The sequence below is a fragment of the Colossoma macropomum genome, unplaced genomic scaffold (assembly GCF_904425465.1).
Source record: "Colossoma macropomum unplaced genomic scaffold, Colossoma_macropomum, whole genome shotgun sequence".
Lineage (NCBI taxonomy): Eukaryota > Metazoa > Chordata > Actinopteri > Characiformes > Serrasalmidae > Colossoma > Colossoma macropomum.
In genome coordinates this window covers 44984090-44996854 of record NW_023494791.1, presented here as the reverse complement: position 1 = coordinate 44996854, position 12765 = coordinate 44984090, and the positions used below count along the sequence as shown (strand labels likewise).

Here is a 12765-nt window from a genome sequence, read left to right as displayed (position 1 = left end):
TCCAGCACCCCACCGCGACCCAGAAGGATAAGCGGTTTAGATGATGTATATACAGACACACACACACACACACACGTGTGTAGGTTACTCACTGGTTCTGTAGACGCTCTGTGTCCGAGCTGTCGAAGGTGTGTGACGTGCGACTGTAGCTCCTGTAGACACACAGCTCCATCAGCACTGCTCCACACACACACAGACGGGACGGATATCTGTAAACAAACACCGTCTTCACCTTTAGCTACATTAGCCTTGTAGCTCCAGAGCAAAACTAAAGAAACTACAGTCACCAAACATGTCTTGGCTGATGAGGGGTGGGGTGGGGGGACAGTGAGGACAGTGAGTTTAGACCTGTACTGATTCTCCTGTCTCTGAGTTCTCCTCCTCCTGCTGCTGTTCTGCCCTCTGGGTCAGTCTTTGGGTCAGTCTCTGATGGAGATGAGTCCACTTCCTCTGTACTGACTGCTCCTCATCCGGTCGCAGCTCATCCTGCTCTACTGCTGCTGGAGCAAAGAGCCTGTGGAGGACCACAGAGGAGCAATGTCCAATCAGGATTTTTCCCCTGTGGTATCTACGTAGATGCAGCCAAGCTGCTCTCTCATTGGTTAGGACTCCAGGAGCTGGACTGAAGGCCTTAGATGTTAGATTAACTACCAACATAATTAGGAAGTGACAGAGGAACCAACCGATCAAGTTCTGATTTATGATGGCTGGGACCAATTGTTAAGAAAAAACTCTGAAAGTTCTAGATAAGTCACGTTTTGTCACAAAAGCCGTTATTGTCCACTTTCAAGGCACTTCAAGTTCACATTTCAGCGAATTATTCGGGTCAGGTGCCGCAAACCTTTTTAGGCAGAATCTCAAACGGCTCCCTTCTCCCTACAAAGTGCAGCATGTAGGTCTTAAAATAATGGCTACTGCATCTAAACAGAGCTCAGTGAGTCTAACAGAGAACCACTCCGGATTCAGCCACGTGAGCACAATTCATACTGGACATAAAGCACAATATTCGGGTGTAAAAGCCAAAATTTCTGAGGTACGATCTTATAAATGTTTAATATTGCCCATTAATTGCTTTTCTATGGTAAAGAGTGTTAAATACAGCACTTAAAAGAAACTTGTATTCTTTCCATGGCTTTGTTTAACTTGAAATGACCATTGGAGTTATTCTGCTTTTGCAAACAAAAAAAAAATCAATAAAGTTTAATTTTGTAAGATACGCGTATTTGTTGAGTTATTTCTACTTAATCAAAACAACCCAACTACAGTTTGATTTAGATTACCCAGAATGCATAAAAAAAATAAGATTTATGAAAATTCATTAAAATGGAGATGTTTTTGCAAATGAACTCTTCATATGTTAATGTTGGTTACAAGCTTGGACATGGAATGTCTTTCACAAGCATTAAATGTCTGTGTTTAATCTAGAACAGTAGTAACACTGACGTGGTGGTGGTGTGTTAGTGTGTGTGTGGTGCTGGTCTGAGTGGATCAGACACAGCAGTGCTGCTGGAGTTTTTAAACACCTCAGTGTCACTGCTGGACTGAGAATAGTCCACCACAGTCCAACGCAGCGTCCTGTGGGCAGCGTCCTGTGACCACTGATGAAGGACTAGAGGATGACCAACACAAACTGTGCAGCAGCAGATGAGCTATCGTCTCTGACTTTACATCTACAAGGTGGACTGACAAGGTAGGAGTGTCTAATAGAGTGGACAGTGAGTGGACACAGTGTTTAAAAACTCCACTGCTCTGTCTGATCCACTCAGACCAGCACAACACACACTAACACCACCAGTGTTACTGCAGTGCTGAGAATGATCCACCACCCAAATAGTACTTGCTCTGTGAGGGTCCATGGGGGTCCTGACCACTGAAGAACAGGGTAAAAGGGGGCTAACAAAGTATGCAGAGAAACAGATGGACTACAGTCTGTAACTGTAGAACTACAAAGTGCACCTATACAGTAAGTGGAGCTGATAAAATGGACAATGAGCGTCAGAAACAAGGAGGTGGTCATAATGTTAGGCCTGATCGGTGTATATAGGTGTGTATATGTGTGTAATTCTACAATTGTGTGTGTGTGTGTGTGTGTGTGTGTGTGTGTGAGTGTGTGTCTGTTACCCTGTATGCTCCTCTGTAGTTTGGCTGTGTAGTCGTCCTCTGGCTGCGATGGCTTTCGTTAGTTCTCTCTGCTCGCTCAAACCCTGCTCCAGCTCCTACCACAGAGAGACAAAGTTAAAGGGGAACTCCACCGATTGTTCAAAATTTCTGCATAAATAAATGGTTGAGATAAACAGACTCATTCAGAGTGGTTTGGTATGAAATGCTCAGTTCTAGAGAAACTCTAGAGAAGTCAGAATAGTTCAGTGGTTTTGATAGGAACCAGATATCTGAAGAGGTTGATTTCTCTACAAGCTACCTCAGAAGTCTCGTAGTGCCAGACATGATCTCGTGGCAAGAAAGTCTGGGGACAAGCATGAAACATTCTGCGCTAAATGTGGGTGGGATCAAAACAGCTGAATAAAGTGGAGCTCAAAGTACGAGGTGATGGTGCACTCGTCAACATCGTACGATAAACAACAAGCTTGTCATTTACTGATATTAGTATGGCTAAAATATCCTTCAGAAAACTCCAATTAGATGTGTCACGTGTGTGAAGAACATTACATGAGGTAAACATAAACATTACCTCACCACAGTCTAGGTCAGGGGTCACAACCCAAATGTTAAAAAGAGATATTTTGTTCTTTCAACAAAAATCAAACCACCTTGGGAGCCACAACATTTTATGTTCACTTATTAAAGTAACGTTTTACCATTTTGTCTGTAAAGATGTCTCAGTATGTGCTGATGTACCAGTGTAGACCAAAAAATATAAACAAAAATGCAGAATTACTCTGCTCTGCTTTAAGCTTTAGCTCAGCTATGACTGCTTTTCTCACATCTCTGGCAGGAAACTTATCTGCAAAAGTAGAATAGTTTCTTGTGAAATGTCTCATTCGCCAGCTTCTTGTTCGAAAGCTGCACTGTTTAAGGTTGAATAGGAAAATTTAAACGAGAAGCTGGTGAAAAAGAAACTGACTTCAGCTTAGTGACTTTTTTAGTGTTTGACAGTTTGTCGTTGCAGATTAAACGTATCAGGAAACCAGCTGGAGTGATTATACATGCAAATAAATCCATTCGTCTCCAAATTATCAATGTTCATCTTAAATCTTTCTCTTTGCCTTTTCGTTAGATACCAGTTAGGCAAGACTGTTGCCTGCATTGCTATAGTGACCAGCAGCCGTGCACCAACCTTCAGGGTTCAATGTCAGTGAATTAGCATTTAAATTCCAGCATTTAAGACAATGTATTGTTAAGACAATTTATTATTTATTATTTATTGTTAAAACTGTGTTAGACAACGACCCGCAGAGCTTTATTTTACTGTAAAGGAGGATTATTTTATTTCTCCTAAAAATGTAATTCTGCAACACAGCAGTAAAAAAGCCACAAGCAGCTCCAGAGCCACATGTTGCTGACCCCTAGTCTAGGTCCTAAAGTTCTCCCGACAGCAGGTTCTACTCAGACACGCATGTTTAGACCCACGCGACTCGTACAGAAAGTTAGAACATTAAATGGTTATAAATACATCACCTGATGCCGGAGACATTGTTTCACAACAGCTTTGCAACTAAAGCATATTTTTTAAAAAAACACTCATGGCAGAGAGGATGACGTAGGTCCTTTTTCAGATTTACCACTATTTTACCATCATCAACATTTCATATGTAAACTCAGAAGACTCGTGTAGGTTCACTGGTGGTTTTGAATAGTAAATAAAATGTCTATATTTGTGTTGTAGTCATGGCGACCCCTGGTTCCTATCACCACCACTGTAAAGAAATCGGTAATGGGTTCTGTAAGTTTCTCTACAGTGAACCATTTCACATCAAACCACTCTGAACACTTGTTTACATCTCAATGATGGAATTTTGCAAAAAATTAAAAAAAAACCGGTATACCTCCCCTTCAAAGTTTTAGTATATCATTGCCTCATACCAAAATGTATGACAGCAACATCTTATTATAAGAATATTGCAGCATTTTTAACCTAATCTCTATTTGCTGCATCTGTATTGTAGAGTTGAAAACCAAGGACAGTAATCTTAACTAATGTTCTTGTATTTAGAAAAGAACAGAAAACCTATCGACTTGAAACTCACTTAAAATAGAAACCACTGGGCAGTTGTTGAATTCTGTGAATGTATGTTTTAAAATCCATGTTACCCTCTGCTGCTGCAGGCTGCTCTGTCTGAACAGCTTGCCCTTGGTTGAGGTCAGAATCTCTTGTACGCTGCAGCTGCGCTGTAGCCGGACCTGCAGGGGGCGCTCTCTCCTGACACATACCTACAACACAGGTATACTGTTTATGGTCTGTTGGTAAAATGTTAAAATATCTTACACTCTTTTCAACACACAGGCCAGAGGTTTGAGTGTAGACCTGTTAAGGTAGCGTAGTAAGGTAGCTGATGTGCCGTCATTAGGAACGTGAAGTTTCATTGGGTCTCTGGTTGTTGATCATATTCAGATTGATATGTGAGAGAACTTTGTCAGGCTACAGTCTGGTTTAGCTGGAACGGACCTATCCACCAGCATCTGCAGCTACTGATGTAAGTTTGGACAGGTTTAACAGAAAGTTGGCAAAAATCCCATTCAACATAATGAATTTAGCTTTAGAGTTGCTTTATAGCGCTGAAAATTCTACTTGAACATGCTGCATTATGCTACCAAGCTGGACTGTGTTGTTAAGCAAAACTAGACAGATTTAAAAAGACAACAAATTTGCTACCATGCTAGAATTTTGTCGGAGTGGGATTTTGGACTACAATCGAGTTGGGACAACACTTTATCAGGCTACAGTTGAGATCAGATGGAATTTCGAGGGGTTACATCTGGAATCAGACAGAGTTATCTCTAGGGCTTCAATTGGGATCAGACAAAAATTTTGAAGTACAGTCAGGTTCAAGCAGAATTTTGTCAGGTTATATTTAAGTTTAGACAGAATTTTGTTGGACTACAGTTGAGCTTTTTTTTTGCCAACTACTGTCAGGATCAGACGGAACTTAGCTGGGCTGCTGTTGAGCAACCACTGGAACACCATAGCAAGAGTTTACAGAGAGTTGAGCTGGTTACAGTCAGGTTTAGACAATTTTTCCAACTACAGTCAGATTCAGACAGCATTTTTTGGGAAGCAGTGGGATTTCGGACAGAATTTCTTTTGGGCTACAGTCAAGATAAGACTGAATTTTGCCGGACTACAGTTGGGATCAGATTGAACTTTGTCGGACTACAGTCGGGATTGGATTGAATTTTGTTAGGCTGTCTGGCTACAGCTGGGATCAGATAGTATTTTGTCTGGCTACAGTCGGGATCAGACAGACTTTTGTCAGGCTACAGTTGGGATCAGATAGTATTTTGTCTGGCTACAGTTGGGATCAGATAGTATTTTGTCAGGTCACAGTTGGGATCAGACAGTATTTTGTCAGGCTACAGTTGGGATCAGACAGAATTTTGTCTGGCTACAGTTGGGATCAGACTGTATTTTGTCAGGCTACAGTTGGCATCAGACTGAATTTTGTCAGGTTACAGTTGGGATCAGACAGAATTTTGTCAGGCTACAGTTGGGATCAGATTGAATTTTGTCAGGCTACAGTTGGGATCAGACAGAATTTTGTCAGGCTACAGTTGGGATCAGACAGAATTTTGTCTGGCTACAGTTGGGATCAGACTGAATTTTGTCAGGTTACAGTTGGGATCAGACTGAGTTTTGTCAGGCTACAGTTGGGATCAGACTGAATTTTGTCAGGCTACAGTTGGCATCAGACTGAATTTTGTCAGGCTACAGTTGGGATCAGACTGAATTTTGTCAGGCTACAGTTGGGATCAGATAGTATTTTGTCAGGCTACAGTTGGGATCAGACAGAATTTTGTCTGGCTACAGTTGGGATCAGACAGAATTTTCTCTGGCTACAGCTGGGATCAGATAGTATTTTCTCTGGCTACAGTTGGGATCAGACAGAATTTTGTCAGGCTACAGTTGGGATCAGACTGAGTTTTGTCAGGCTACAGTTGGGATCAGACAGAATTTTGTCAGGCTACAGTTGGCATCAGACTGAATTTTGTCAGGCTACAGTTGGGATCAGACTGAATTTTGTCAGGCTACAGTTGGGATCAGATAGTATTTTGTCAGGCTACAGTTGGGATCAGACAGAATTTTGTCTGGCTACAGTTGGGATCAGACTGAATTTTGTCAGGCTACAGTTGGGATCAGACTGAGTTTTGTCAGGCTACAGTTGGGATCAGACAGAATTTGTCAGGCTACAGTTGGCATCAGACTGAATTTTGTCAGGCTACAGTTGGGATCAGACTGAATTTTGTCAGGCTACAGTTGGGATCAGATAGTATTTTGTCAGGCTACAGTTGGGATCAGACAGAATTTTGTCTGGCTACAGTTGGGATCAGACAGAATTTTCTCTGGCTACAGCTGGGATCAGATAGTATTTTCTCTGGCTACAGTTGGGATCAGACAGAATTTTCTCCGGCTACAGCTGGGATCAGATAGTATTTTGTCTGGCTACAGTTGGGATCAGACAGAATTTTGTCTGGCTACAGTAGGCATCAGATAGTATTTTGTCAGGCTACAGTTGGGATCAGACAGAATTTTGTCTGGCTACAGTAGGCATCAGATAGTATTTTGTCAGGCTACAGTTGGGATCAGACAGTATTTTGTCAGGCTACAGTTGGGATCAGACAGTATTTTGTCAGGCTACAGTTGGGATCAGACAGAATTTTGTCTGGCTACAGTTGGGATCAGACAGAATTTTGTTGTAACAGTCAGGCCTGTATTCTACACTTAGGGTGGTGGGTCACTTTGGACTTTGGATGGAATGTTTCTGGGTTCGTTCTAAGACTACAGGCCTGAGTAAAGCTCTACTCTCTGCAGGATGACAAAATACACATGTAGTAAAATGAGAAGCTTGATCTGTCACCCACTGTGGGTTTTGGATTGGATGTCCGAATGACGCCTGTTCTGGGCGTTTGAGTATGTATACCTGCTCTTCAGTGTGTCTCTCCTGCAGCAGTAGCTGGAACGTCAGCAGGTTTTTCTTCAGTCGCTGTAGTTTGGCACTGAGAGCGCGCCGCTCTTCTTCATTATTACCCAGCGCAGACACAGTGGACACTTTCTGCTCAATCTCCACAAACATCTCCTGTAAATACACACACACACAACAGTGACAGAACACTGTATTGGCTTACATCACCCTTTCCTGAGCATGTCATGTGAATTTATACAAAGTGTCAGCCTTATCTCAGCAGTGAGCTGCATGTGTCTGCATGGGCGTGTAGGGCTGTGTTATATTTGCACATGCAAATATACTCCTAAGTCTAAACTGAGCTATATACATTGACCATCTGTGGACAAACAGAGACGGCAGTAAAATCCACCACAGCTACAGCAGCGGAACAGCAAAACAAAAATGAGCATTTCCTGGATATCATCTTACAGTTTGAAGCCATGTAAGCTGAGTATTTGACCTCTGATCAAAATGTTAATGTTCCTTTAAAAGATTTAAAAGAATACTTTGACAAAAATTAGAATTTGCATAACCCAAATGTAGTCGATCAGCAATCAAAGACAGTATGTCAAACTGCACAAACTACCATAGACGGTTTCAAACAGCCTGTCGCAGATTAACAGTTAAGTATTTACCTCTGACAGTTTGTTTCACCTACTTGCAGGACCGTATGTAAAAGTTTTGAGCATGAAGCACTGGTTCTATGAAAGTTGCAAGCGTTGTAGCACAAATGAAACAAATTAAAAATGTTTCTAAAAAGTAGATTTTTTTTTTTAACTGTGAAAAATGGCAGCAGTTTGTAAAAGGTTTATATTTTATGCTCATTTTTTGAAATTGTACAGATAACAATATAGACATAAACAGATTCATTAGATGCCTGGTGAGTTAAAGCTGGAAACGTCAGAGTCCACTACTGGAACAGAGCCAGTATAAACAGGTCAGAGAGACTCAAGTGTCAAAGCCAACAGCACAGTTTTTCATTTCCGTCTCAGTTTCGGTCTCTGTTTAATATTCTTACCTCCACATACAGTAGAGACACGTAGCCTAAATACACAACCTGAAATAAGAACAAATAACAGGAACAAAAAATGTCTAAAGTAAATAAGGGTTCGGTGTGTTTGCATAAACGTGTGTGTGTGTGTGTGTGTGTGTGTGTGTGTGTGTGTGTGTGTGTGCTTATTCTTTCATGCAAGAAATGATCCATCACTGTGGCCTGGAGCACACAGTAGATATTGTAGTTTCTCGATATTTGAGAGTTTTCGATATGCATTTCAGCAGGTCGTCTACTCAGAACTAGAGATCTGCATGGGACTGTTTTTTCAGTCCCGCTCCCGCCCGCACCCAAAATGTTTTGTCCCGCTCCCGCCTGTGTGAAAGCACCGCTTAACATGGGCACTGAAATGAAATACAAGACTTTCCACATTGCTAACGCCGCACAGAAGCAGTATGTATGAATCAGGCCTGAGCTACAAGAATTTGTGTTGTCCACATTATCTATTTCTTTGCAAGTTTTTAGAATGACTTGTCATTTTAATTGTTTTACTGTTATCATTTTATATTGTTTATATATGTGATTTAGTGCTCCTTCTACTTTACTTAGGCTATTCGTTAATTTGTGATATTTCTCTTCACGCATGCTTCGGCCCGCTCCCGCCTGCAGTGGGCTGGTTTCCTGCCCGCTCCTACACACAACACTGGAAATTAGTCCCGCACCACAAGATGCTGCGGTGGGTCCTGTAGAAATCCGTGGGAGTGCAGACCTCTACTCAGAACTTTCATGCAAATGAACAAATAAACATATGACCGGTGCGATATGGATCCATTTTACTCATGATTTATGAGGAAGCTTGTTACTGCCAGGTAGAAAAGAACAAAGAAAAATCTTTATATTTTGACTTTGTAAGTGAAAAGAATAACTTATTATGTCATAAATAATGAGTTATTACTCTTCCAGAAAGCATAATAACTTTGTGCTAGTAACGTTTTTTTTTGTATTATTCTGAAAAAATTAAGTAATTATTTCCAATACATCATTTAGAAATAAAATAAAAATTTTAATTGCCTTTTCCAGAACATACCACATACTGAAAGCTGCAATAACTGTGGTCCCTAACATCTAATATGGAATTTTAATACCATCCCATTACACAATGCAAAATACATCCTACACGCAGTAGGTCAGCAGGTCACTGCAGTGTTCATCCTCTAAAAGATTAATGAAAGAGTCAGATTACCTTCATACAGAGAGGACGCTCCACTTAACCCGACCCTTACCTTAACCTCAGCAACACCACCAGCTTCAGCCTCTTTTACTGTTTATAATAAAAGCTGCAGCTTTTTATGCGAAAGAAATCACCTCATGTAGAGCAGACTGTCCAACAACCACAAAGCATTCATGTTTTCATGATGCTGGGGGGACTTTGACGCCACAAAGATTCTCACAGACCTGAACCTCTGTAAAAGCACTGTTACTTTGGTGAAATAATGAATGAAGTAACATTTTCTAAAAATAGAAGAAGAACAAAGGAACTGAAGACTGCTCTCGTTTTCTGATGCACTCTTGGACCAAGATAAAGTGTTAGAGCTCCAAAGTCAGAGTTGAGAACAATCACAAAACTGCCAGCAACAAACACTATGTAGACTAAAGTATTGGGGCAGACCTCCTACTTATTGAGCTCAGGTGTTTCAGCCACACCCATTGCTAACAGGTGGATAAATTAAGCACAAAGCCTTGCAGTCTCGATAGACAAACACTGGCAGTAGAGGGTCGAACTGACGAGCTCAGTGACTTTAATCATGGCACTGTCATTGGATGCTGCCTCTGCCACAAGTCACAATTTCTGTCCTGCTAGATCTGCCCTAGACAACTGTAAGTGCTGTTATTGTGAAATGGAAGCATCTAGGAGCAACAACAGCTCAGCCACGAAGCAGAAGACCACACATTCACAGAGTGCTGAAGCGCACAGTGACTATCCTCTGTTGAATCACTAAAGAGTTCCAAACTGCCTCTGGAAGCAACATCAGCAAAATAATGCACTTTAGGAGCTTCACCAAAATGGTTTCCATGGCCGAGCAGCTGCACACAAGCCTAAGATCAAAATGCACAGTGCCAAGTGTCGGACGGAGGGGTGTAAAGCGCCACCACTGGAGCAGTGGAAACGTATTCTGTGGAGTGATGAATCACACTTCTCTATCTGTCAGTCTGATGGACGAGTCTGGGTTTGGCGAATGCCAGGAGAACGTACTTACCTGGCTGACTGCACTGTGCCAGCTGTGAAATTTGGTGGAGGAGGGATGATGATATGGGGTTGTTTTCAGGGGTTGGCTTAGAACCCTTATTTCCAGTGAAGGGAAATCTTTTAATTCAGCAGACCAAGATATTCTGGACAATTGTACTAGGCCCCAGTGCACAAAGCAGCTCCATAAAAGCATGGCTGGGTGAATTTAGTGTGGAAGAACTTGACTGGCCCTCACAGAGCCCTGACCTCAACCCCACTGAACACCTTTGGGATTAACTAGAACGGAGATTGTGAATCAGGCCCTCTCGTCCAACATCAGTGTCTGACCTCACAATGGATGAATGGACAAAAATTCCAACAGACACTCTCCAAAGTCTTGTAGAAAGCTTCTGAGTGGAAGCTGTTGTAGCTGCAAAGGGGGACCAACTCCATATTAATGCCTATGGATTTAGAATGGGATTCATAAAAGCTCCTGTTGGTGTCCCAAAAACTATTGTCCAAATAGTGTAACAAAATTACCCCCCAAAAATATGTAATTGGTAACAAAATATTAATGACTAAAATGTAACTGTGTAAAATAAAGACCTCTTTTCTTACTAATGTACTTAAGTAGAAGTAAAAGTGTACATAAATAAATATACACTTACACAAAGTGATTACAGGATTAGAGGGTGTGTTATTGTTCTCATCAAAGCTGCCAAACACATCATAAAACTAGGCCACTGCAACAGTTGACAATACCGTTACTTTCCTCATATACTCACACTTACAAAATCAATTTCATATAACAACAGATGTTTTGTGTTTTTCTGTTTATGACATTTAAAGCTCTTAACATTCTAGATCCAGCATATCTCACTGACTCAGCGAACTCCCAGGATCTCTTACAGCTCCATCGCTGGATTATTTTCTTACAGAGCTCCTAAACTCTGGAGGAGCACTCCAAAGAACAGTCTGAAAACAAGTTATACTGGTGTTTTAAAATATAGATTAAAAAGGTTTGTTTAGTCTAGCATATGCCCAGAATACTGTAGCTCACAGTGTTTATAACTGTGTTAATTTTATTGCATTCTTTTGTCTCTCCATCTTTCCAGTGTTCTACTGTAAAGCATTTTGAGATGTTGTAACTGAAATTAAAAGTGCTATATAAATTATTGATTGAACATTGCAATAGACAACACTATTGCTATTTATTATATATTAAGAGTGATTGCGCCCAGCATCACACTAACAACCACCAGGAATACCATCGCGAGAGAAATAATTAGTCGTTTGTAATGTATTACTACAGTAACTACTCCAACACTGCTGAACACACATCACAAGGAAGTACATTTTCTCTCTGATTTGAACAAATTCAAAATAGCCTGACCATACTAGACCACAGGAAGTGACCATTTCCTTTACACTAGAGTGCTTAAGTTTCTCAATGCACTCACTGACTCATTTCTTTATAACTTACTATTGTGTGTGTGGTGTGAGTGTAAGTGTAAGAAGTTGACATGACATTGGCTGGCCCATTATGGCCCACCTTTCCGCAAACACCCCCCACCAAGTGCTAACCCATCAGCACTCACTAGCAGTAATGCCAACCAATCAGCACTCAGTAGCAATAATTCCAACCAATCAGCACTCAGCAGCAGTAATTCTAACCAAACAGCACTCATTAGTAGTAATGCTAACCAATCAGTACTTAGTAGCAATAACTCCAACCAATCAGCACTCAGTAGCAGTAATTCTAACCAAACAGCACTCATTAGTAGTAATGCTAACCAATCAGTACTTAGTAGCAATAACTCCAACCAATCAGCAGTAATGAGTGCTGTTTGGTTGGAGTTATTGCTACTGAGTGCTGATTGGTTGGCATTACTGCTAGTGAGTGCTGATTGGTTAGCACTTGCTAGCAGTAATGCCAACCAATCAGCACTCAGTAGCAATAACTCCAACCAATCAGCACTCATTAGCAGTAATGTCAACCAATCAGCACACAGTAGCAGTAATGCTAACCAGTCGGCACTCAGTTGCAGTAATACCAACCAATCACCACTCAGTAGTAGTAATTCTAACCAATCAGCACTCACTAGCAGTAATGCCAACCAATCAGCACTCAGCAGCAATAATTCTAACCAATCAGCACTCACTAGCTGTAATGCTAACCAAGCCTCACTCAGTAATAATGCTACCCCTCTATCGAAAAGATACTATTAAGTTTCCTTTGATTTGTCATGATCAGGACAAATCCGTTATTCCCATTTTGATGTTTTTCATTTTTCCCACATGATTTGAGAATTCCAGCTGTCCTTAACACTGTGTAAAAACTTCATGAAGAAGAGACTAGTAGAAATAGTCCAAAGCTATGTGGAATAAAATATTATAATTAAAAAAAAAAATTATACTGACTTCAATTC

At 41.0% G+C, this 12765-nt stretch overlaps 1 protein-coding gene across 1 annotated transcript in view; it reads right to left on the bottom strand.

Moving 5' to 3' along the window:
- syne2b (spectrin repeat containing, nuclear envelope 2b) overlaps nucleotides 1-12765 on the bottom strand; it is a 201093-nt gene that overhangs the window by 75751 nt on the left and 112577 nt on the right. The window contains 5 exon segments of the mRNA XM_036575316.1: nucleotides 93-209; nucleotides 349-514; nucleotides 2122-2216; nucleotides 4270-4389; nucleotides 7095-7250. Coding sequence (XP_036431209.1) covers nucleotides 93-209; nucleotides 349-514; nucleotides 2122-2216; nucleotides 4270-4389; nucleotides 7095-7250 — 654 coding nt within the window.